Below are 26,000 nucleotides of genomic sequence, written 5' to 3' on the forward strand. Positions count from 1 at the left end.
CTTGTGACCGTAAAGACAAAGGTGATGATCTAAATTTATTCTAACGTTTCGTGAATAGACATAACTAACTTCTTCAAAGAAACTAGCGTCAGTAAAAATAACTTGTCTAGTACGTGGCAGCAAACGACAGTTCAACAGTTGAAGTAAAAAGTTTATAGTCGTACAAGATTTTGAAGTTTTAAAAACACATTTCTAAAACTAGAGTTACAGTTTTTCAATAACTTTTTAAGTACAAACCCTCGTACCTTGAAACTTAGAAATCCTTCTCTGGCAACAGTGTCGTCGTATTCGTTCAATGTGAGGGTGGGAATGGGGCCAATCAAACGCCCCTTCGACCCACGGCGCCCCTCATTCGTCTGACCCTCCACCATTTGCTGGGTCTGAGCAATCAATAATTGTTAAGGTAGGATAGATCAAACTAGGATATGTGCAGGAGTACAATAACTAAAGAGTGAGAGTCACCCTCCTCGTCGAGACCTGTGTGATGTCACGATAATCAGACCACGAAGAATCAATAATAATTCACCATAATATTATTATTATCGTGACGCGCCCCAAAGAGAAAGGGTTGCAACCTTTAACTTTATTTGGCAACACTGCTGCATTGAGGTTTTGACTCGCAGTCATTTGCTGGATATCAGCAATCAAGTGTCGGGGTAAAAAACACCACATGGAGATATTGAAGTAAGCAATGTTGATCTTTTGCGGCATATACCTTCACAGGTAAAGTGAGTGTAACATCGCAAACATTGTATATTGCTGAAAACCATTACAACAAGAATTTGGTTGCAAGAAAGGCTGAAGCAAATTGTAAATGTTACACAGACAAGATAAACACAAACGAAAAGTTGACAACGAGGCTCTTACTATTTCCTCCTTGTCAGCATGAAAGTAAACAAAATATTTAACACATTTTCAGCTTTCATCTATAAATTAAACCCTGAAAGAAACCAAATACCTAAAAATTGCACTCATCACTGCATACTATAAAGAGAATTACAAATGCTAAAAGTATTAGAAATGTTACATTCTACAAAGAAATGTCTGTGAGTTTAAAGCGGGGATACCATATAAACAGGAGCACAATATTGAAGGTGTGACATTGTCGGCATTTTCACAAATAGTCAATACTTGATTTTTTATTTTGAAGCGAAAACATTTGGCAACACAGCTGCTTCTTGTTATCATCTAGCCAGCGAAAGTCGCTATCTTTATATAATAGTTTAGCAATGTTGAAACCATACAGCTAGACGCTGAAACAATGTACAAATGACAGCTTATAGCTGGGTATTACCAAAACAGTGCAGTTTATTGTTTAGATAAAAATTCCTTACATTTTCAGCAAAGAAGTTCTTCAGTCTCCGGATGCTGGGCTGTCGTTTGTGTGATGATGGCCTGGAATTGTAAAGTGAAGTCATTCAGAAATCAAGCATCACTAAGAAAACTATGTTGGTCGAGTTCCAGATAGCGAAGTATTCCAACAAATAGCATTGTAATTACCTCAACAGGTCATTGTTGGAGGAAGGCTTGTTAGTTGGTTTGGTGGTGGCGATTTGATAGGACCTTCTATAAGCACCTTTAAGCGAGCTACGGTCTGATAAAAAAAAGTAACAGTTAGCACGATGAAGAACACTGCGCTAAATCAACGGATCTAATCGAGTAGACCTTTAGTCAAAAAAAAAATAATGCTTACCCAATAAGTTTTTTTTTTTAAAACGAAATTACTGACAGTGTTCGCAAAACCCTTTCACTCAAAACAAAGCGTCTGCTACAAATTCTGCAAAATATTGCACATCTTCCTCTAGCCTGGATTGCAGTCAATGAAAATCACTGTGACATGAGACATTTTCGCGGTAGAAACTATCGTTTTTGTGATGTAACGATTGTCCGTCTATTTTTTTTAGATCGTGTCTCATTGCATGAAATTTTAAGATCAACTTTTTAAAACATACCTTCCCTCTTTCCTAAACTGAACCTTACCTGCAACTACCTGCTACTAAGAAACCTGTCACTTGTGCTTTACTTTGAGAGGCTAATGTCATAATCAAATCAATAAAGTCATTTTCAAAGATTTAGGTAAAAATCGATAGCGTGCGATTCATAGTGCACGTATGAAATCAATACTATATCCTCTATATAGGAAGTTATAAGAACAAAGAGGCGTTTTCCAAAACACGGTAAATCACCGAAACAATTACTCCATGATATATCAAATTCCAAATGCTATCACTGCACACGTATTGTGAAAGGAGCACAAAGCATAGACAGTACATCACCAAAATAATGCATCACATGTTACGATCATATCTCTCTGCTTACAGATAAGATTTCCGGGTACAGCAGTTTTATGATCTAAGTTGGTTTCATTTTGGTAGAGAATTTATAAAACGGCTTTTAGATGCGTAGAAGCGCTTCGGAAAACTGATACGTTGGCGAATTCCAACAGGGCGTCTTTTACGAAACTCAAATCGAACTGAAAAGAAACTTGAACCAGCTCAATAGCTAAAATTCCAACCCACCAAACTTTCATTCGAAGCGCCAACACAAGCAATTATTCTTCGTTGTTAATTCTCATATTAAAACTTCCAATTTTATCAACTGTTTGTACACTCAACAATGCAATTCAGACCAAAACCGATTTGTAGCGCTTGCTCAGCAAACTGGTGGTTTTCACCGAGTCAAAATACAGTACAACTGTGCCTCACAAAAGTAGCAACCCACACAAGCTCATTGTCATATCAAACAATTTGTTAGTTTTTTCAATTGATAAAATCAATGAAATACTCACGTGCAAAAACACCAGTTTTCAAAAACACATTTTGCGACTACCTGGCAAAGTGTAACAAACACCTTCTATAATAATAACTACGATGCAAACTAAGCTATTGACAGCTGTACATTATTAATCAACACAAATGTAGAGAAAGCTTCTTAGATTTATATACAGAGAGCTAATAGCAGACGAAGCCAAATTCACGAGACTGAATGTCAACTTGCGATGAAGGCATTTGCATAAAAACGATGCTGGTCTAATTACTGTATGATTTTGCATAAATACCATCGGCACCATTTTAGGACACACTAAAAAAAGAAACTCAAAACGGCGTCATCAGAACCGAAAACAAAAGAAAGAACCATAAGAGGTAAACAAACAAAAATACAACTGGTTTCTAACTTTACCTAACGATTACCCGAAAACGTGAATTCTCACAGTTTAGTTTGAACGAAAAACCTGATTATTTCGATCACGATTTTTATAAACTCTGCATTAGATAAAGCTACACAAAACGAAGTCAACAAAGAACCAAAAAAGATTAACTATGAAGTCGAAAACGACAATTGACTTGCATCTTTATAGACTTAATTTTAACCATCCCCGAAAGCAAGAATCCTTACGATTTAGATTGATCGCTAAACCTAGTCCACAAAATTAGACCTGCCACGCACAAAAGCGTAACCTTGCAAAATTAGCTACCGTTGCATTGATCACAAATGCTTGACCCAAGGCAACAAATTAGTCGTTTTTTACATTCAACGTCTACAGACGTTGAATAAATGTAAAAAACGACTAATTTGCCGACTGGGATGTAGAACGCTCAGGGATACCTGTGCAGTATTTCGATTCGTACCTTCCTTCGCCTGTCCGACGCTGAGCCTCTACAATAACTCACTGAGGCAAATATAAACTACTGAAAACCTATACAAACATGACGTCATCACTCCTGTGCAATATACAGCATCATTATGATGTCATTGTGGCTATTACTTCCTGCTTTTCGCTACCGGTGGAAAGGTGCGCTAGTCAACAGATTGTGCGGTTTTCGCAACGTTACTGCATGATGATACTACATAAAAACGACCCCATATAGTAATAAACACTGATGCGTTTCGCCATTACTTGCGTGGTCAGTTCCTAGTCTTCGTTGAAAAACATTGATTCTTGTCAAGAAATTGCTAGGAATGATGGCGGTACTTCATCATATCATTGTTTCCTCTGTTTGTTCACAAAGAAACGTCTCGATGCGACGTTACAGTTTCCATACAACATGCACAATCCTGCCACTGGAGAGACAACCAGACCTGGTCTATATTGTGACATTGCTGGGCTGCCACAAGGCTGCTACGTTTGCAGAGGTTGAATCAATGTAAAAATGACGGATTTTGCTGTCTGGGATGACGTCGATAAAGAGAAAAACATTCCATGTTGTGACAAATTTTAAGTATCTCAACTTGTTTGCAAAAAAAAACAAACAAACAAACGGAATGAAATTAACCTGCCAGATCACCCGCACAAAGACCATTCTTTGAGGAGTATTCACTTTCTAATCTAGCGCATATCAACCATATCTTGCAGCTACAACAATGCGAGTGTGCTGTTACTGGAAGTAACGATGTGTAGAAACCCTAACCTACCAATGTTTATGCAAAACCCAAAGAATATATTAATAGTGAATTAGCAAAGTTAGAGAAACGATTTTCATCGAACATGCGCCAATCCATAGTGCAGCACGATCTATTCAAAAGTCTAATCTCAATAGGGAAGTAATCGTATCATCATATTCCAAGCCAGCAACCCAGTCTCTTGTACATTGATTTCACGTCTGCAGACGCTTCTTTACATTGCTTCAACGCAAAAGACGCAAACTAGAATGATATTAAAAGGGGGACTTTTGCCAGTTCGGACGATGAGTTTAACATTTTTTGTCTGGTTGAACCTCTCTCTATAACCCATTATAAACAATTATGCTAGCTTCATCAAAGCTTACTTTACTTTTCCTGGATCAATATAAGATGTATTTCAGTCAACGTAAAAACTACATGATTTAATCTTCAACCAAGAATGCAAAGCTTCAAAATATCCAAACTGGGGTCAAGGCCCAAACAAAACAATCCGATTGCTCGTAACACAAACAGCTGGACCAATGGGGATACGTCAAGTTGCAACGTCACTAAAAATGGTTTTGAAATTTTATGTGTTAATATTTCGTATTTTTTTTCTTCTTATTTGTAAGAGGGTGGCAGCTGACATAGTTGACCCTGTTGTCTTTCGGTATCACCCTAGTATCAGCACCACACTGCATGTATTTATTTATATACACGTACTGTAGTGCCAAACCAAATAAAAAGAATCTGAATCTGTTAAGTTGAAAAAGTGTATCCCAGACAACAAAAAGATGCAATTTTTACATCTTGCTAAAGTGCCCAGACGTTCAAACGATGTAAAATTGGCAATATTATTCTTAATTGTTCCGTAAACACGGTTGGTATCCGAATGCTCGCAATATTTACGTCTAGCTGGCGTTGAAAGGAGGCAAAAACAGGCGCAATAAGTTAACTGTCCAAGCGAGGACGTACCTGCACTATTGGCACGGACGTGTTGGCTGCGTAAAGTCACGCCGGGTCGCGCATCCGCGGTTGACAGAATGCTATCAGCAGAGGTGCTCCGGCCGAACTTTCCTAGAAACATGAAAGTAGAAATGACGATGACTTCCCAAGCAGCAAAATCCGTCATTTTTATATTATTTTTATATTTATATTGATTCAACGTCTGCAGACGTTGAATCAATGTAAAAATGACGGATTTGCTGTCTGGGATTGGTTAAGGCACGCATGTCTCCTGTAGAGAGGTTGGAGCACAAGGGATATGATGGATTTAAAAAGTGATTTTTTTATTAATAAAACCTTGAACAAGCAACGTGGCTTAGAAAGAGATAGCGGTTTATTTCATAATGAATATAAAGTGAGGAGCAAAATGGTTGGAACGTCTGTTCAACCTACTCAAAACATAAAGAGCCTAAAATCTAGATACTAAACTTATTTTCAGCAAACGTTTGGAAAACTACTGTTTTAAACTACTGCAAAAATCAAGATAACACACCAACGGGCGAGGAAGAAGATAAGAGGATACCACAATTATCAGGACCAAGCATAAAAAATTATAACAAACTGAACAACGTTAGGGATAAACGTCTTTCAACTGAACAACGTTAGGGATAAACGTCTTTAAACTGAACATGTCTATCACTTACCTAACGAGGCAGCGTTCTGGTATTCTGACCCGGCAGATGCAGCTGCATACCCAGAGCCATCAGTGTCAGGCTGTGAAAACAAATGGCGTCCGATAAGCTTACTTGTTATGTCACTTATGTCGGTACAATGACATTGTGACATAAGTGAATGGTTTATAACGTTAGAATGATGTTCGTTGTTCATCTATGTTTCAAAAATACACAACAGTGTAGCAAAGGTATTGCAAAAGTTATCACTGGGCATGATGGAACGCTGTTAAACTGAATCTAGTTGAAAACTCCTCACGATCCAGGAGCAGTAAAGAAGAATAATCTTGGATCTCAACAAAAAAGAAGCTTTAGAAAGTCGACAAACCGTCAAGTCATCACTGGATCCCATCGCCTCCATGTAACTTATCCTCCTAGGACCGTCTTTTTTCTTAATGGATCTTCCTCTACGGGAAAGAGGGAACGCTTTTCGGATGGTGGATGTGTCCGCATCCCGGAAGAAGAGCTCTTCGGATGCAGCTCGCAACTTAGCACTTTCGTTGATCAATGTCTTCTGAAGGTCGAAGAAGAACATATTTTACAAAAATGTTATTGTAACATTCTTATTGCTATATGTTAATACACATCACCGTGTGATGTGCTGCATATTATAAATTATACAAAATGTATTATATTTTTATGGTACAGTACGCTATTATCAGTGCTTATAAATACACAATTACAGTATTTAAAGAGCAATTACTAAGAGGCATCACAACAAGTTATTCCTAACATCGCTTAATGATAGCAAGACATTGAACCGGTGTAACATGGGCAACTTTTATTGGGTAGAAAGCAGCTATTCATCAGGGCATGTCGACAAAATTGTCATTGGCAACACTGATACTTTTGTTGGTTTTCAATCCAGTAAGCTGTTCTTTAAAATCAAATTCATCATAAGGTAGCCTAATTATAACAACGCTTGTTTTTACCAGGGCTGTGGAGCCGGAAAGATATTGGGGTGTCCGGAGTAGGAGTCGAACAAGGCCGACTCCGCTTGATATAAAACGAAAAGCAGTATAAGTTTTATTTGCAATTTTTTTGTTCAAAATATTGTATCTTGCTCTACGTGTTGAGCTCTACAACTTTACCAGAAAATAAAGTGTTTGTTCTTGTTAGTTTTTATGGAAGTCACTGTCTCAATTTATAAATCGAGGAGTCACGTTTATTTTCGCCCGACTCCACAGCCCTGGTTTTTATATCTTGCTGTATCCATTCTACCTTTTGTTCCTCTGGGCTGTTGTTGTCATCAATATAAGGGATTGCTCCTTCATTCCCAGAGAAGCCAAACTTGACCATCTGGGCAACCGCTAACTGCCTGGGAGAGGGCAGACTAGAGGGTTCCGCAAATTTGCTGGCACTTCTTGGTGTTCTGTGACGAAACAAAACACTCGATTATCGCCTCATTGATGAATAGTGAACACTTTCACGTCAACAATTCATATAAACAAGACGGAAAAACAAGAAGATAAAGATCACAGTTACAAACGCTTTGGTGTTTGGTACCAGAATAACCGCTCACCTCTACCTAGGGCGTAATAAATTGGGTGGGCATAATTGCTGAAGGAAAGGCGGCCAAAAGAAAAGAACTGGCCACTCTACTCTCATTAGTGCGGAAGGCTGAGAGTGTGTCGAAGACCTTATCTTCTCATTCCCCGATGTTTGGATCAAGTATGGGACCCAACTTTACTTTTACCAAGCGAACACCTTTCTTTTAATTTTAATCAACTTGTGCTCTGCTGCCAAACGTACTTTTACCAGCCCAGAGTAAAGATGCCAGCAAGGATCGCACTAAATGTTCATTATAGAAAAGTGATGTCCAAGGTAATGATATGAATCAGATGAAGAAATACATAGTGATACACAAACGATATACCTTGGGACATTGGAAAGCTCGGAGTACTCGGGCTTGTGCCGGTTATGCGACCTACTCCTGCTGGTAGGGTCCTTCGGCTGCTCGGTAGTTCTGCTGCAAGATAAATTAAGTTCAGACTCAAAATCGATTAAGAAAATGGAAGTCAAGATGAGATGAGATTTTACTTTTCTAATTTTTATGGAATATCCAAACAACTTGGACACAATGGAGAAAACAAACGTAAACGAGCAAAGCCAAACATGAGACGGAGAGACGAGATTGACAAACTGGTATCAAAGAACACACGATCCACTAGATTGGCAAGGAAAAGGTTTTCCATACCACAACCTGGCAATGATGATGATGATACCACGGTCCACGTTCAGAGCAATCTAAACTAGTTAGAATAATCTGCTGTTTTTATCTCGATTTAACGTCCACAGACGTTGACTGGAAGTAAACAGGGCGGGTTTAGCTAGCTGAGAATACGATGAAGCCGGTGTTGTGAGACCTGCTTGAAATGGGTGGAAGAGGTAGGCGGCATGCAACGGATATTAGTAGGGACAAAATTGCGCGAGTTTGTAGTTCGCTGTGTCAGCAAATGCATATTTTTAGAAAAATAGTTTCCATGTTAAAAATTGCTTGCTTCAATAAATAACAAGCAGATTTTAGAACGTGCAATAATTGCAACATCAATGTTTGTTCAATCGACTCACTGGATCGGGGTCTCTGGTGACTTCCTGCCGCGTTGGTCACCGTTGCTATGGGTTACCGACACGGATGAACGGTTGTCGCTGGAAAGGGTGCGAGTGTGTTTCTTGCTTTCAGTCCTGGGGCGTTCGTGAGAAGACTTTGAACGGACGGAGCGTTTCGAGTTTGTCCTCTTCGGGGAGCGACTTGACTTTCGCCTGAAGACACACAATGGACGTTCATTGCCGTTTATACAACGTTAGATTCCATGGGCATTGATCAACTGGTATGAAACTGTATATGATCGATGCATTATTGATCGAAAAAAATTAGTGCCGACAGTTATAGCAGGAGAGGAAAGGTGCACGTCACAAAGCACTCATTTTTCATTGCATCGATTCAACGTCTGCAGACGTTCAATCAATGTAAGCAAAGACTGCTTTGCCAGTTGAATAGGTGGTAGCACATCAAGGTCATTGCATTGGTTCAACGCAGTGAAAAATCCGTTTTAGAGCAAAACCGATCTCAGATGAACCGATTACCTTGTTTCCTTGGGCTTGCTCGAAGATGTGAGTGGGTCGTTTTCATTGGTTGAAGCCTAAAAACAAGACGATGTGAAACTGAACACCGATCAAGCACAGGTCTTATAGTCTGGGAGCCTACGACAGAAGATTTCACCCCATAAGGTACAAAAGGTTTGACCCCTTGAAGTTACTGGGGTCAACCATGTCACTCACAAAAAGTATGGAAGATTGACCGCACCGGGTGGATCTGGACCCTAGAGCCCCCTAAAAAGCCCAAAAAGGGGGTTAATTTCACCCCATAAGGTACATGGACCAAACTTGGTGAAAACGAAGTTCTATGTCAGGACATCACAAAAATATCAAATCTAACAATATTTTCGAGTGGAAAGGTGATGTAAGACTCCCCCCAAAGTGACCCCCCAGAGGGTTAATTTCACCCCATAAGGTACATGGACCAAAGTTGGTCAAAACGAAGTCTTATGTCAGGACATCACAAAAATATCAAATCTAACAATATTTTCGGGTGGAAAGGTGATGTAAGATGCCTTCAAAGTGACTTCCCTTAATGTGACCCCCTCGGAAGGTTTATTCCACCCCATAAGGTACATGGACCAAACTTGGTCAAAATGAAGTCTTATGTCAGGACATCACAAAAATATCAAATCTAACAATATTTTCGGGTGGAAAGGTGGTGTAAGATGACTTCAAAGTGACTTTCCTTAATGTGACCCCCTCGGAAGGTGTATTTCACCCCATAAAGTACATGGACCAAACTTGGTCAAAACGAAGTCTTATGTCAGGACATCACAAAAATATCAAATCTAACAATATTTTCGGGTGGAAAGGTGGTGTAAGATGTCATCAAAGTGACCCCCAGAGGGTTTATTTCACCATAGAGTACATGGACCAAACGTGGTCAAAACGAAGTCTTCTAGGGCACCACAAAATATCAAATCTAACAATACTCTCAGTTGGAAAGGTGATAAAAGACCTACCCAAAAGTGAATCTCCTCCTATAGTTTAATTTACTTCATCCCTTTCTCGAACCAACCTTGGTGTAACGAAAGTGCTATGCCAGGACAGTACGAATGGATTAAATTTAAAAATATTTTTATATAGGTTTTGATGAAATACATTCACAAGCTGTCCCATGATGCATGAAATGGAACTATAGCCTACTTTACAAAAAGTTTTTGTATAAATCATATTAAGTCAATCGAAAAAAGGCAACAGGACATGACAATACATGGCTTTGTAACACCAAAAACAGAAAGTACACAAGAAGCATATAGGCTACAGTAGCCAGAAAATTGATCCAAGATCTTGATACCACCACTAAATGTGGACTTAATCGAACAACTGACTATCCAAATCAAAACGTTTCGAAATGAATCATTTGGAACGTTAATTTAGGCAGTAATGAACATTTTCCAGCTGCTACAATAAATAACCTAATAAACCCAATGCAGTAAGTTTTTATTTAATGCCATTTGCTTCATGTCTCCAATCAGTTATCGTAACTGTTCATTCATAAACAGAGATTGTTCGTGTAAATGTAAACGGTCGTTTCTTTCTTCTTCATTGTCACTGCTGTCGCTTTCACTTTCTTTATCTTATTCTTCAGATTCATACAATTCTCCTGTTATATACAGAGATAAAGCAAGCTGTCTGCGATGTACCAGCCCCAAGCAATGTGGTTATCCGCACGTCTGACACTGACTGTCTTGTAATTGGCTTAGGTTGCTATGGAACTTTTGATCCTTCATTAAAGATATGGATAGAAGCTGGCTTGCAAAGCAATAACACGCAGCGGTACATCAACATCAACCAGCTGCATAGGCCTACCGCACTTGGAGTGACGATTTGCAAGTGTTTACCTGCATATCATGCCTTTACAGATTCTGATTACACCTCGTCATTTAGCAGGAAAGGGAAAGTGCGGCCGCTGAAATTACTCCAAGGAAACCACGAAGCGCAGGCAGCTTTTAGCCAACTCGGACACGACAAAGAAATTAGTGAAGACACTATCATCGCCATAGAGAACTTTGTGTGTAACATGTACAAAAACAAGAAAATTAATTATGTCAACGAAGTCCGTTTACAAATGTTTTTAGACGGCTACAAACCCAAAAAAGAAAATGAAAGGATATCATGCATACCAGAAGCTACTGTAGATAGTAGTACTCTACCACTTTGTTTACGAGTACTTCTCCAGAAGACAAGGCGCACACATCTCATCACAAGATGGTGGTTATCTTCAACTAGAAGTGAACAAGCAGCAACGTTGCTGCTAGAGTTAGGGGGGTGTGTTAATTGTCGATTCATACCGTACGCTGCTAAAAATTTGTGGAGCAGTATCAAAATCTAGAATATTTATGTAAATTCGACATACGATCCCCCTAACCCCCATGTACATGCCCCCTGAATATAAGGTACCCCTATTTTCAGAAAAATATGAGATTGTTGGCCTTTTCACCCACTATACTTGCGTTTTGGTGGTATTTATCTTACTCTTATGTGGCTTTTCGGGGTCTGTGTGTTCAAATATGACATTAGAAAATTCCTAAGAATTTTCAATATGGCGGTATTTCAATATGGCGGCCAAAATGGGGCTTGGAATGGGTACTTTTGTAAATTTTGACCAAAAATAGTTGTGTGATATGTCGAATTATAAGTTTTCGAGGGCGTAGAATAGGAATTTGATCCCAAAAGTAGGCTTATTCTTTCCTGGCATGCGCAATAAATATACCTGAGTATTTATACATGTTCATACCGATGAATTATGCTTGTTATTTTGCATTGCATTTTGCAATATCCTGAGAATATGCAGAGTATTGACAGATCGCGCCAGACGGCTGTCTCAGAAAAATCATACTTGGAAGAGAAAGCAGAGATAAGTGGCTCCTCCGAACAATAAGCTGAAGAAAACCGAAGCGAGTATGAAGTAAGTGATTCCGAGGAAGTTTCAAGAGGACACACAAAGAAACTAAAGCTCAATTTTGGTCTCAGTATATCTGATGAACATGATGACATGTCAGCGCAGTATTGTCACATCCGTTTAGGTGAACGAAAAGTGCGTCCAGAGATTTACGAGGCAATGGACAAATTAAAAAGCGTCAAACACATGTCAGAAACACAGGCAGCAGCGGCCGTTGTGACCATCGGTAATAAGGTTTTTGGTCGAAAATGGAAACTTCATAATGAGTCTCCCGATGAAATAGACAGAGATACGTTGCCTGATAAGCGCAACGTGAAACAGGTGGGGCGAAGTTTAGAAGGTTTGGCGTTAGATGAAATCGTAAAACAGATGATGGACAGCGATGAAAAATCTGCAGTTACGTACGCAGATGACGGATCAAAAAAGCAAGGAGCTGGGTCCTTCTCAGTTCAGCGCGTAACGGTAAATGGCATGTTTCGACCACTATACCAACATTGCCAATTGCATCCGAGACTTGTGAAAACCTAGCAGAACTGAAGATTGCCGTGTTAAATGTGTTATCAGCTGCTAGTGGAGTCAGCACCAAACCTCTGTTTGAAAAACTTGGCTTCATTCTTACTGATCAGACTTCGCACAATCTAGAGGTAGAGAAATTTGTAGCTGAAAGACTTGAGACTGGGCACATCCCTGATCACCTCTTCTGTAATGTGCATCCAACATTGATGTTCTTGAAAATAGAATAATCACGAGGTTATGGGAAGAGATAGAGAACGCTCTTGGACAGGACAAAATCTATTCAAAATTCCTCGTTGAAGCAAGTATTACACATTCAAGTGTGACCGAGCAAGCACTCGATTGCATAACAAGGCTCGTAAACCACGACTTCAATCATAAGCCTTGGAACAGAGCAGTGGATTTTGATATCTTCATAGCGCCGAAAAAGAATCTTTCCGTATGTTTAAAACATGAAAGATTTAATCGGTTGACACTCACTTGCGCTGTAGTTGTTCACCATCTTCAAGACGTGAATAGATTTCTACGAAAATTTGAGCAAGTAACAAACCAGCTCGCTTGTATTGTAAGATATTTTCTAGAACTAGATTTCATGAGAGTAATGTACGTTGTAGGAGCACTGATTGGATTGCATCTGGTAGAACCTTTTCTATCCCTCACTACGGCAAAAACTACTAAGTATTCAAAGCTAACAGAAGCTTTTCAAACATTGAATAAAAACCTTCATGAAACCGATACTCAGACTTTGTGCAATCTCGAACAGCCTGCATTCAACTTCATTTCCCTGGAACGCTTCAACCAGACAACATAGAGCCAAGATATCCGTACGTCACTTAGTAAAGCAATTGAAGACACACGTCCTGAAGTGATTAAGGTTCTTACTATGTTATTACCAAAACTAGCGGATGGTTTCCAACGCCAAAAAGGGGACATATTTGGATTTAGACTTTCAGATGAGGTATCGGAGATTGCTCTGTCAAGAATGGATTCGGAAAAACTAGAAAGTGCCCCTATACACAATCTGGATTCAGAACGGGCGGTAGGATTCATAAATTACGAACTCAAACAACGAGGCGTCAAGAACTAAAAGTGTGCGTCGACTGTTCAAGTAAACACCAAATCACAGGACTTGATAGAATCCAAATCTTCTGGTTCATTCCGAGAATATGGCAACATTGCAAAGTTTACGATTCCCGTCATAATGAAAGCCTGGGATGAGCAACAGAAGCATTTGCAACAACAGGGCCTCGCCGGCAAAGAAATGGCTAATGTAGCACTTGATAAAAGACGAAATAATGATTTAAACGAACTGAAAAAACAAGGCGGTCCTTTTACGAAGGACTCTGATGTGCATGAGATTCTAAATAGTAATATAACAGAGATTGAGAAACAGAAGCGGTTATACCTCGAGATCAGATACGCCCGTGACACTGCACTCTCAGTTCCAAAACAAAGTGACATTTTTCGTTTATTGAAAGACCATAAAAAGTTGCCATCTTCTGTTTATGGAGCCAATCTGAAAGCTTACCTGAGTAATTTGAGTTGCAATGCGGATGTTACCATGACTGATTCAAATTCTGTTCTTGACGGCATGAATCTAACAAAGAGCTGAATACTGTGTTTTGTACTAAATTACATATGCGTCATAAGTTTAAAAATATGTTGTTATCAGCTTATTTTTCGTTTGAAATAATCATGAATTCGTATTCTACGCCCCCGAAAACCTATAATTCGACATATTACATGACTATGTTTGGTTAAATTTTACGAAAGTACCCATTCTAAGCGCCATTTTGGCCGCCATATTGGATTACCATTATATTGGATTTTTGGAGGTAATTTCTAATGCCAGATTTGAACTCACAGACCCCGAAAACCCCTATAGGAGCACCATAAATACCGCCAAAATACACGTTGTTTGGTGAAAAGGCTTAAAAACTCATATTTTGGTAAATTTATGGATACCCCCTTTTCAGGGGGCATGTACATGGGGGTTAGGGTGGTCCAATATGATAAATGTTTTCATATTCTGGATTTGGATACTACTCCACATATTTTAAGCACCGTACCACGTTGCCATCGTGAAATTCGTCAAATAACACACCCCCCTAGAGTATGGCTGGAAAGAAGAAGGAGGTTCTTATAAAGTGGTGTGGTTTGAAGGTAAAGGTATAAAGCATCTTTAGATGTCTCTGCGTGGAATCTGATCTCATCCAGGAAAGTCAAGAAGAAGGTAAACAGCATTGGATGTCGCTTGGGTTACCCTTTATAAATATAAAACTTTCTCCTGGTCTATCAGTCGTTTACTTTCTTACTGTAAACATTAGCCAATAACTGGCTGTAAAGTTTCGTTTTAGGAACCTATAACCAATAGTTTCTGCAATCTTGAGAAAAATGCCTGGGTGCACTAAATAACAAATAAATGTTGAACTTTTTCCAGTTAATAGTAAGTTGCAATGTTGCATTATTCGAAGAAAAATAGACGTCTGTAAAAGATAATAAAATTACTATTGTATGTTACGCATATCTGTAGTGCATAATAGCAATTGTTTCGTACAGTCTTTATTTCTCTGTATATAACAGGAGAATTGTATGAATCTGAAGAATAAGACGAAGAAAGTAAAAGCGACACCAGTGATTGATTGATTGATTGAATCTTTATCCTCGGACTGGGAAAGCTTCTTGCAGAGCTTAATCCTGGCAGTTTCGCATACTTGTAGAGGCTTTGAATCACTGGCGCAGGCCCGGTCACCGAGATTGACAGAGTGAAGTTTCCGATTGTTGAAGGCTTGTTGTCGGGGAATTATTCCATCCATTAGATGCCGCTGAATGGAGAGCAGCCCTTAACGTGCGTTGCTCAAGCGCACACCCCGAGAGTCGAACCAGCGCCGCTATTGATCTTGCAGCTTCTTCGTTCCAGAAGTGACGCGCTAACCAATTGAGTTACCGTTTACATTTACACAAACAATCTCTGTTTATGAATGAACAGTTACAATAACTGATTGGAGACATGAAGCAAATGGCATTAAACAAAAATTTACTACATTGGGTTTATTGGGTTATTTATTGTAGCAGCTGGAAAATGTTCATTACTGCCTAAATTAACGTTCCAAATGATTCATTTCGAAACGTTTTGATTTGGATAGTCAGTTGTTCGATCAAGTCCACATTTAGTGGTGGTATCAAGATCTTGGATCAATTTTCTGGCTACTGTAGCCTATATGCTTCTTACGTACTTTCTGTTTTTGGAGTTACAAAGCCATGTATTGTCATGTCCTGTTGCCTTTTTTCGATTGACTTAATATGATTTATACAAAAACTTTTTGTAAAGTAGGCTATAGTTTCATTTCATGCATCATGGGACAGCTTGTGAATGTATTTCATCAAAACCTATATAAAAATATTTTTAAATTTAATCCATTCGTACTGTCCTGGCATAGCACTTTCGTTACACCAAGGTTGGTTCGAGAAAGGGATGAAGTAAATTAAACTATAGGAGGAGATTCACTTTTGGGTAGGTCTTTTATCACCTTTCCAACTGAGAGTATTGTTAGATTTGATATTTTGTGGTGCCCTAGAAGACTTCGTTTTGACCACGTTTGGTCCATGTACTCTATGGTGAAATAAACCCTCTGGGGGTCACTTTGATGACATCTTACATCACCTTTCCACCCGAAAATATTGTTAGATTTGATATTTTTGTGATGTCCTGACATAAGACTTCGTTTTGACCAAGTTTGGTCCATGTACTTTACGGGGTGAAATACACCTTCCGAGGGGGTCACATTAAGGAAAGTCACTTTGAAGTCATCTTACACCACCTTTCCACCCGAAAATATTGTTAGATTTGATATTTTTGTGATGTCCTGACATAAGACTTCATTTTGACCAAGTTTGGTCCATGTACCTTATGGGGTGGAATAAACCTTCCGAGGGGGTCACATTAAGGGAAGTCACTTTGAAGGCATCTTACATCACCTTTCCACCCGAAAATATTGTTAGATTTGATATTTTTGTGATGTCCTGACATAAGACTTCATTTTGACCAAGTTTGGTCCATGTACCTTATGGGGTGGAATAAACCTTCCGAGGGGGTCACATTAAGGGAAGTCACTTTGAAGGCATCTTACATCACCTTTCCACCCGAAAATATTGTTAGATTTGATATTTTTGTGATGTCCTGACATAAGACTTCGTTTTGACCAACTTTGGTCCATGTACCTTATGGGGTGAAATTAACCCCCTGGGGGGTCACTTTGGGGGGAGTCTTACATCACCTTTCCACTCGAAAATATTGTTAGATTTGATATTTTTGTGATGTCCTGACATAGAACTTCGTTTTCACCAAGTTTGGTCCATGTACCTTATGGGGTGAAATTAACCCCCTTTTTGGGCTTTTTAGGGGGCTCTAGGGTCCAGATCCACCCGGTGCGGTCAATCTTCCATACTTTTTGTGAGTGACATGGTTGACCCCAGTAACTTCAAGGGGTCAAACCTTTTGTACCTTATGGGGTGAAATCTTCTGTCGTAGGCTCTCGGTCTATTAGCTTAGCTTGTATTAGACAAAACACTTAAGTTGAATAAGCCTACACCTTCCACGGCAACTACCCAGATAGCAAATCAGTCGTTTTTTCACATTGATTCAACGTTTGCAGAGGACTAATTTGCTATCTGGGGAAGTATCATCAAGCCCTGGCTTGTGGGATGGTAGCAGAGTGATGACGCACCACGATCGGAAGGACCTCGGTTCGACACCCACACAGAGCACGTGGCTTCCTTTGAAAAGAGACTTAGGGTTGAGTGCATCAAAAGATCATCTACTACCACAGTATCATAGCCGATGCGGCCTTTGATGAACTAGATGCTCAGTTCGTAAATTCTTTCAATGTTCCCTTTGTCGTGCAGTGTCCCAAAGTGTTCTTGGTTGGCTGATTGATGTATTTCGTTGAAAATTAGATGCAAATGTTGTTCGTTGCCTGCCACGAGCACGTCTCCCGATCAAGCAGTTTTATCAGCGGATTATTTTTTTCCTTCCGAATTAACCGTAATCCGCTGGTAAGAATTGCCAATTAGTTACTGATCCATAGCTGAATATTGTGCAATTGGTTTTCTATTAACTAATCAAAAAAGTAGCTTAATCGGCCGCTTAAAAGATCTGCTGGTAGTGCAACCCAACCTTTAATGACATGCTTAGAGGTGGACACGAAGATTAGCTTGCTTATCTTTCGCCTGCTTAACAGGAAGGTTGAAGATACTAAAGTACGTGAAATAAACATTGCATTGCACATAAAACTACGCTTCCTACAATAATCATGCATCCATGAAACGAGTCGTCTAAAAAGAACATGGAAAGAACAGGTGAAGAATGGGGCAGTCAAAGTCGGACAGAAGGAAGATTTGATGGACAATGGGATGGAGAAAAGGAGTGAAGGCAATCGCTGCAGAGAAATCATCAGCCACCCCCACTTAGTGGGGACAAAACTGAATTTGGATGATGATGATGATATAATAGAAGATAATCGAAGCAACGTACTTTGACATCAGCGACCAGAGAAGATGTTGAAGAGGTTTGCGACCCCTCCTCCTCTTTAGCTGATCTCGATCGACTCCGGCGGAGGACAGATGGTACAAACTTCACGGGGGCAATGTGGAAAGGCCTGAAAATAAAGAAAAGTGGTCATCAGTGCGGATGAACAATTGAGGATCTGTCAATCGTCATATGCTCGTCGTTCTCAAATCCACACAATAGCCCGGTTGCCAGAAAGATAACAAGGCGGCTCCAGCTACGTCACGAAAATCTCTTAACTGGTTAGGTTTGAAGAAAGTTCAATATGACCAAGAAATACATGTTTTTTATTTTTAGTTTGTCACGCAATTTCAAACAGCGATAAATCCACACTTAACAGTCAAAAAATATTGTGCCGCAGTTTCTGAACATTGGCAGCTAATTTGACACAAAATATAAGCCTTGTTATCGCATTAATAAAAGATGTTGACACAATGAAAATGTAGGTTGTTTGACACTGCTTGGCGCCTCGTGTGTCACAAACGACGTCAAATACGCTGACGGCAAGTTGTCTGATACCAATGGCAACACTAATTAAAAAAAAATTTGCTCTCCATTTTTCTAAAGAGAAACACTTTTTCGTTCATCATTATTGTCAAAATATGACAAGATCAGAATAGCACAAGGATCGTCTTACTTATTTTCTGTTGTCTTCTTTGTCAGCATGCTATCGCTGTCGCTGTCAGCGGACGAGGCGCCGGGGAACATGCGCGCGTTCCGCCTATCGTGCATGTCGTGAGTGTTCCCTCTTCCTGATTCAATCTTGGGCGAGCGCAGTTCAACAGGGGCTGTGACGTGCATCGTCGCGTTGACATCCACTACCAGGATTCTAGGCACTTCCTTCTGCTTCAGGGGTCCATCATCTGAGTAAAAGCCATCGATTAGATGCCGTTAAATTACCGTTCATTAATTAAGGTAATTTAACGGCACGAGACAAAGTTAGATAGTTGCAGTCACTTAACACCATTGGTTGTGAGAATAAAAAAAACCATTCGTCCCATTTAAACACATTCTAAGAATGTACTTCGAACTCCAGTGGAACAAACGTGATAACTTAAGCTCACGCAATCCATGATCTCATGTGCTGCACCCCATATATTTCTGGGGAACAGACAAAGAAATGATGGGGATATACAATACATGACTTTACTTACTTCTATCCTCAACTTTCATCTCTTCGATTGCTTCTCCTGGAATTTTTTTGGATGAAGTCGTCTATAAATAAACAAGGTTATTGTTCTAGAACCCTGACAAAGCGTATAGTGCGACGCATTGCAAGTTCAATCCCCATTCCCCAATCGTGGTTCGATGGACTAGTCACATTGAAGAGAGCTGTTTTATCTTGTTTTGCTTTCTGCTGTCAAGCGCTCTAGCGTAGGGCATGATTTTCACCATGGAGGTAGCGCTTTGTAAATGCTATTACTATATTATTATTACTATCATTATCTTACCGGTACATTTACAGGTGGGTTTTGTAGTGGCTCTGTGACGTCATGAAGCCTGTTCAAAGCCTCTTGTGACGGCTGTTTCCACTTCAATCTGGCTGGAACCGGATCGGTCCGGGTAGGGGATTGAGGGGTTTTACTATTCATTGCACCATTTAGATCAGGCAACCTGTCACTGGCCTGTTTGTTACTTTGCTTCGAAGTGGTTGTGGTTATAGGCTGCTGAGTGGCAGGGGGCTGTTTCTTATCAGCAAGGGGGACAGTGGCGGCCTTCCACGTTATAGCCACATGATGCCTGCTTTCGGGTTTGGCAAAGAGCTCAGCGTCTTTGTTGTTGTCAACATCATTGGCGCGAGGTTCACTTGAGAAAGCGGCTTCTACCGGCCTTGCTAGCTTAACCCCCGCCAGAGAATCTGAACGGTCGTGATCGACGTCAGAATGATTCTCCTGTGTGATCGACATGAAAGTCCGCATGAAAATTTTGCAAATTTGTTAAGAACGTTTGTACGGTACGCTTCTGTACTTAACAGTGTTTTTTTCTAATTAATTTACACTGAGGGTTGGTTCACCTGGTTCGGGCATGGACATGGTTGGTAACCATTTTCCGATACGGCATAAAGAAAACACCGCACACTACTTAATATATCCGATTTTCATAGCAATTCAACTATTAGGAGATAAATGACAACATGTTTCCCCGCCAAAACAGCACGCAACGATGAAATCACATGATACAGTTAAAACTGAAACCTATGCTTATAATAACGCAGCCTTTGTGTCGGAAAATTATTGCCTACGTTCTCAAGCATTTGATCTTCTATATTACCATACTTGCCCCTTATATTACCGCACCTGTGTAATAAAACTTAATGCAATATTGTTAAAGATTTGCTTTCAAATATTACTGCACCTGTGCATTGCTTGGAGGTTGATGGGATTCTATAATATCCGGTGGTGGCGCCCTTGTAGGTGTAGGCTCAATCTGTAAATCCTGAAAGCAAATGAACAATGTTTGTAATAGTTTCAGAATTCGCAATACAGAAAAAAATAATTGATTATATTATCGACACACTCTGTCCGAGCAGTTTGATGACGCAATGCTATGCACAATTGTACACGCAATTATCATTTATAAAGCACTTTTTTCACACACTCTTCAATCTAAAAGGTATCAGATGCTTTGTTAAAGAGATCACTTATCACTAAAAAATTTTGATCTCTAGGACGCTTGTCTCTTATACAGTGAAAGGTTGTCAAAGGTGGCGTGATGCAAAACTGATTTCATTAAGTTCAGCTTACAATGCAGGAATGGCAGTAAATCATAGATCTACCTGCTTCATACTGCCTTCCTCTAAATCACGCGTTGGACTTCGCGGTCGTGAGTACAGCCCGGGAGATGAATACATGGATTTGGTTGTGGATACCATTCCTTTGGGTTCTGGCTTTCGGTGACGGCTTTGTGATCCTTTGCACACCTTGAACGATAGCTGGTGTTAAAAGAAGAGTTTGATATTCAACAGATATTTTTTTTGTCGTATCCAGGCTTACATCCGGTGGTTGAAGATTTAGATTAAGTGGACGGGAAAGCAAGAAAGCCAATCTTCGTGTCCACCTTCAGGCATGCCTTTAAGTGTCCTGCCACAGACACAGCCGCATGCTCTTGAGCGGTGTCGAACCGGCGCCCTTTCGATTACCGTTCTAGTGTTCTCACCACTCGGCTATGCAGCCGACAAGATAATGAAGACTAAATAACATGATATGTTCTGGTGTAAACTGAGCTAAACGAAATAAAAACAGATTATCACCTTATATACCTTGTGTTAGTTCAGCTTAGTTTTCACCAGAAAAACGCATATCATGTTATTTAAAACTAAACGCCTGGTGAACAGCCTCATGCAAGTTTTAGATAATGAAGACTGACTGAAGGCCAAAATCTATAAAGTCATGTAATATTCGTAAGCACATAAAATATAAAAACGTTTGTACTGAGAATCTCGTCGTTAGCAGAGTCGGTTGGTGTGCACATCTCATATACAGTGTCTTTGGCGCTTCAACCGTGGTTTAAAAATGTCACCACATGCACGCACTGCTCCATATCCGCCACTGATTTTGGTGGCCTGGCGAGTGGCGATTTTTGACGAGGTGATCTACATCCTGGATGCTGGATTTAAAGCGGCCAAAAGTTCCCCATCTATGTAGTATTTGGGCAGTGCGAGCTAATAGCTGATTTGTCTTTGCAAGTAACCTCAGCAGCTTACGAAATTACCTGCAATCTGACTGCCGCTCCTGTTTCCAAACTTTTCAATCTTTCGTCTAATGACTTGCGGCCACAAAGTTTTTCTTTCTGCGTACGTGAATAATTCTCCCTAAGTGGGAAAAGACGATTTAAAATCCAACGGTGGATATGAAGAATACATTGAAAGTTAAATAATTCAGTCAAAGTTGCATACCTGTAGCCTGCATAGCTTGTAGTTCTGTCTGTGCACTTGTAACGAGCAACGTTTGGTGATAATCCAATGCTTTCGTCTGAGCAGCAAAAGTATTTTAAAATGTTTTTATACACAGTTTGAGTAAGTTGAGGAACAGCCTTTTTTTGGTTATTTTTAAGATATTCAACTCTATCCTTTTTTATATTGATTCAAAGTCTGGTAACGTTAAATCAGTGTAAAAATCGACTGGTTTTCTTGCTGGGAACTTCCAAATCGGTTGTTTATCTAAACAAATCGAATAACATTTGTAGTCAAGTTCTTACAACTTAAACCTTTCAACTTTAATAATTTGTGAGCGGTAGCACGCCTTGCAGCAGGCAAGAGAGCAGACAGACGAATGAAAAACTGTCTTTAAATTAAAACCAGGATTAAGCAGTGGTCGGTTAATGGCGGCATTATAATTCCTTTGTTTGTATTTAAAGAAGCTCAATGATTTATGAAGGGCTGGTAAAAGTAAATGGTTAATATTTACAACAGCGAATATACAGGAAAATCGCATATAATCCCCATACGCTATACTAGCATACAAGGTTAAAAGGATCGCCCAATCTTTAGTGAGTGCCAAGCAATATCTAACATCTATGCAATCAAAAACGAACATAGTGCCCAAGTTAGCACCAGCATAACTTTTTATCTGTCATCACGAACGTGTAAAAAGTAGTCGCCATAACCGATACCGTATACAAGCACGCTTAATGGGAAAAGAGAGGAAACCTTTTTGGGTAGAAAAGTGCATCTTTGTAACTAGCGCGGTCAGGACATCTGTTTAACGAGCGGAATGCAGATATCGTTGCCACATAAACAAATACTATAAGTAACTCGATTTCTGATTTGTCAAGCTGCAAATTTCATCTCAAATAAGAGTACATCTGTGTATAGTGTCAAGTTTATACAGCTCAAAACAGTTAAATTAAACCGATACTTTAACAATCTTTCTTTGGCGAACTGAAATTAAAACTAACCTCTGATACTAAGAACAGATTAAATAAATTAAGCTTGCTGGAGACAACGCAGCTGCTTTGCGAAGTTTGTGCTGATTCATATAAACCATCTAACAGTATGCTACATACTACTCGATATTTTGTAGCAATCTAAGCATCATAAAGTTATCAGGTCCACAAGCAATGAACGCGACCTTGCCAGTACTGTACACGCATCATTTTCATATCAGCAATATGAAGCTTGAGTAAACATTGACAAGTTTAAAGAGTCGACTAAACAAACAGGACCCTAAAGTTCAACTTGGCAAATAAACCAAAGTCCCTGATTGCCCGAATGATCGCAAGCCGCAAGGCAAACACCAACAGTGAAGATAAATCAACAAGACAGTACATTACGTTACAGCAACGGTTAACTTCAGCACAGAAGTACTTCGATACCAAAATAAACTTCCTTACCTTTTACAGATCCAACCGGTGACGCTAGCGTTGATGACGACATAGATACGGAGGGTGACGTCATAGTTGACGTCAGAGCGGGCCGGCTGATGGTGAACGATGACGTGGTAGTGGTAATGGCGACGACTGACATTGGAGCCATCATTGGGCGAACGTAGTCGGGAACGTAGCTCATGTCAAGGTCAACTGTGCAACTGGATATATTCAACTCTGTGTCGGTCTCTGTCTCTGTGTCGCTGCCTTCTGGGTCATCAACGAACTTGATCGGGTCTTGATCGGCGCTGGAGATGTCAAAAGCTTTCACAGCTGAATCAGGATCAATGGGGCCAGCTATTGGGTGGCCATCTTGACCAGTTGGATTTCTATTCTTTTCTAGGAGATTTGACTGGGGACGCTTCCATTTCAAGTCAAGGGTGCTGTAGCCTGAGCTATTCGATCTTTGGGAATAGGTTGAGTCGACTGTATTGTAGGAAGATTCACTAGTGCTATAGGCAGAATCAACTGTATCGTAATGCAATCGTTGCTTGGGTCTTGTGTATTCCAACTCTTGTGTCGTGTGAGCGTTGCCCCCTACGAAATTGTGATTGGATTCCAAATTCTTACGATAACTGGCCTGCTTTATATTGCTAGGGCCTGTCAGTTTAAGACTCCTAGCCTGAGGTGACCGGTTCGAAGACGAGGTGACGGATGTCTACAAAACATTATCAACAGTTAAGTGATAGGGCAACACAAAACAAAGCAATGTCAAGTTGCATTAATAAACCAAAAACTGAATGAAAAAACACACTGTTCGTTGCTATTGTAAGATTGTGTTACTCATATCCCAGACAACAAAATATGTCATTTTTACATTAATTCAACGTCTGCAAACGGATTTTGTTGTCTGGGATATCACTGGAACCACAAGCTTTATAAAGTCACTGTGAAGCTCATCATCATTCAAAACTTCCACTACCAAATTAAAAATAAAATATCTTGTAACCTCTGACTGTGAAAACAAAAATCCTGGAAGCTTTGGCTGCAATGCTCTGTTCTCAGAACGGTAAAAAGCACCTGCACTTTGACTACACTAATTTCTGTTCAACAAATATGTAACAAGCAAATAAAACTAGCCAGGTTGGGATACTTGTTTAATTCATTGATAAAGCTCTCGCTGCCGTTAAGGAGGCTTTCTTCAGTAAATGGAGAAATACAAGCCTATGAAAACATAAAAATTAATTACCCGGCGAAATCAACTGAGAGCGCTGTGAAAGTCACTTTGTCACTTAACAAACACAAGTCTTAAAAATGGTACAATCTTTCAAAGTTTCAGCTTCTTGTTTCTACAAGATAGGCCCTGTCATTTACTGAATGTATGGGACAATACTTGCAAAAAACTATTACGTTTCTGCTACAAATATTGCTTCTCATTCACAAATTAACCCATTGCCATAGACAACTGTCGTTTTGCATAGAAAACTGCTCTCAAGTCAAATATTTTTGACACTCGAATGCTCATCAAAGTCCTTTCATGGTTTGCAGTTGCACAAAAAAAATATTAACACACGCTCAACTCAAACCATAAATATTTCATTGACGGTGCCACATGCAAAGGCAAAAACGACAATTTGTTTATGCTGAGAAACAAATGCCCTTCGCTTAAGTAACATAAACTGCTCGGTCAGTGACAGTAATCTTTGACTTGAGTCCTGAAATCTACATACTTTACATTGTTTCAATGTTGTATATGAAAATCAAAATTAACAAAACAACTGTGGATTTAGTTATGAAAGAACCGAATGCCTTCCAGATAAATTGCCTGGAAGTCACTCTTGTCTCAAGTTACCTTATTGTCAAGCTAGAGGTTAGTCAAAAACTCAAAATACAATGTCTTCCTTGGTGAAACTCATAACTTTAAAACAAATTGGATGCTAAGAAACACTGAACTAAAGATGTTTAGCCACAATTTGTATAACCGCACACTATCATTCCTTTCCACACAGATGTAAGAGTGTCTTTATACGTTCAACCAACACACGGATTCGCGGGAATTTACTGGATTTACTCTTTTCCTGAAGAAAATTTCATTCTTCCGCTTTTTCCTACCGCATGTCTGCGATTCTTCTGTTTGGGGTGAACCTTAAAAACCTCATAGTGGCAACATTGGTAGCAGATAATTACAAACTGCGAGAAAAATTCAATAAAACCGCCTACCAAGAACCAATAAAAAAGGTACATCAGCAGTTGAAGGGTTCTTTAAGACTACTCCTATGACGAATAAGTGGATATTAAGCAAATAATCCAAAACTTGATGATATGACGCTAGATAAGGTTTTGGGCAAAATTCAACATTGAATTACGTAGAAACAACAATCAGCATTGTAATTTGGCCTCAATACCGAGTGAAAGCAAAATGTGAGCTACCTCTAAACATGCAAGGCTATTGAATGTTATTTACTGTTAACAACTGACTTGTTGGCTCAGTGGTTAGAATGTCAGCCTCCGGTCAGTAGATACTAGGTTCGATACCCTGTCGGTCATACCAAAG

General features: G+C 39.6%; 1 protein-coding gene across 1 annotated transcript in view; it reads right to left on the bottom strand.

The window, feature by feature from the left end:
- Positions 1 to 26,000, bottom strand: part of LOC145770009 (uncharacterized) — a 62,395-nt gene that overhangs the window by 20,752 nt on the left and 15,643 nt on the right. Inside the window, exons 3-21 of the mRNA XM_082581589.1 lie at positions 23,474 to 24,164; positions 22,038 to 22,113; positions 21,854 to 21,953; positions 20,919 to 21,062; positions 20,498 to 20,578; positions 19,594 to 20,034; positions 19,297 to 19,357; positions 18,780 to 19,005; positions 18,110 to 18,233; positions 9,144 to 9,199; positions 8,628 to 8,819; positions 7,933 to 8,025; positions 7,278 to 7,428; positions 6,385 to 6,570; positions 6,030 to 6,099; positions 5,356 to 5,457; positions 1,501 to 1,594; positions 1,335 to 1,395; positions 246 to 380 (exon numbers count right to left, since the gene is read on the bottom strand). Coding sequence (XP_082437715.1) covers positions 246 to 380; positions 1,335 to 1,395; positions 1,501 to 1,594; positions 5,356 to 5,457; positions 6,030 to 6,099; positions 6,385 to 6,570; positions 7,278 to 7,428; positions 7,933 to 8,025; positions 8,628 to 8,819; positions 9,144 to 9,199; positions 18,110 to 18,233; positions 18,780 to 19,005; positions 19,297 to 19,357; positions 19,594 to 20,034; positions 20,498 to 20,578; positions 20,919 to 21,062; positions 21,854 to 21,953; positions 22,038 to 22,113; positions 23,474 to 24,164 — 3,084 coding nt within the window. The remainder of the gene's footprint in view (positions 1 to 245; positions 381 to 1,334; positions 1,396 to 1,500; positions 1,595 to 5,355; positions 5,458 to 6,029; positions 6,100 to 6,384; positions 6,571 to 7,277; positions 7,429 to 7,932; positions 8,026 to 8,627; positions 8,820 to 9,143; positions 9,200 to 18,109; positions 18,234 to 18,779; positions 19,006 to 19,296; positions 19,358 to 19,593; positions 20,035 to 20,497; positions 20,579 to 20,918; positions 21,063 to 21,853; positions 21,954 to 22,037; positions 22,114 to 23,473; positions 24,165 to 26,000) is intronic.

This window comes from Aplidium turbinatum, chromosome 5 (assembly GCF_918807975.1).
Source record: "Aplidium turbinatum chromosome 5, kaAplTurb1.1, whole genome shotgun sequence".
NCBI classification, from domain to species: domain Eukaryota; kingdom Metazoa; phylum Chordata; class Ascidiacea; order Aplousobranchia; family Polyclinidae; genus Aplidium; species Aplidium turbinatum.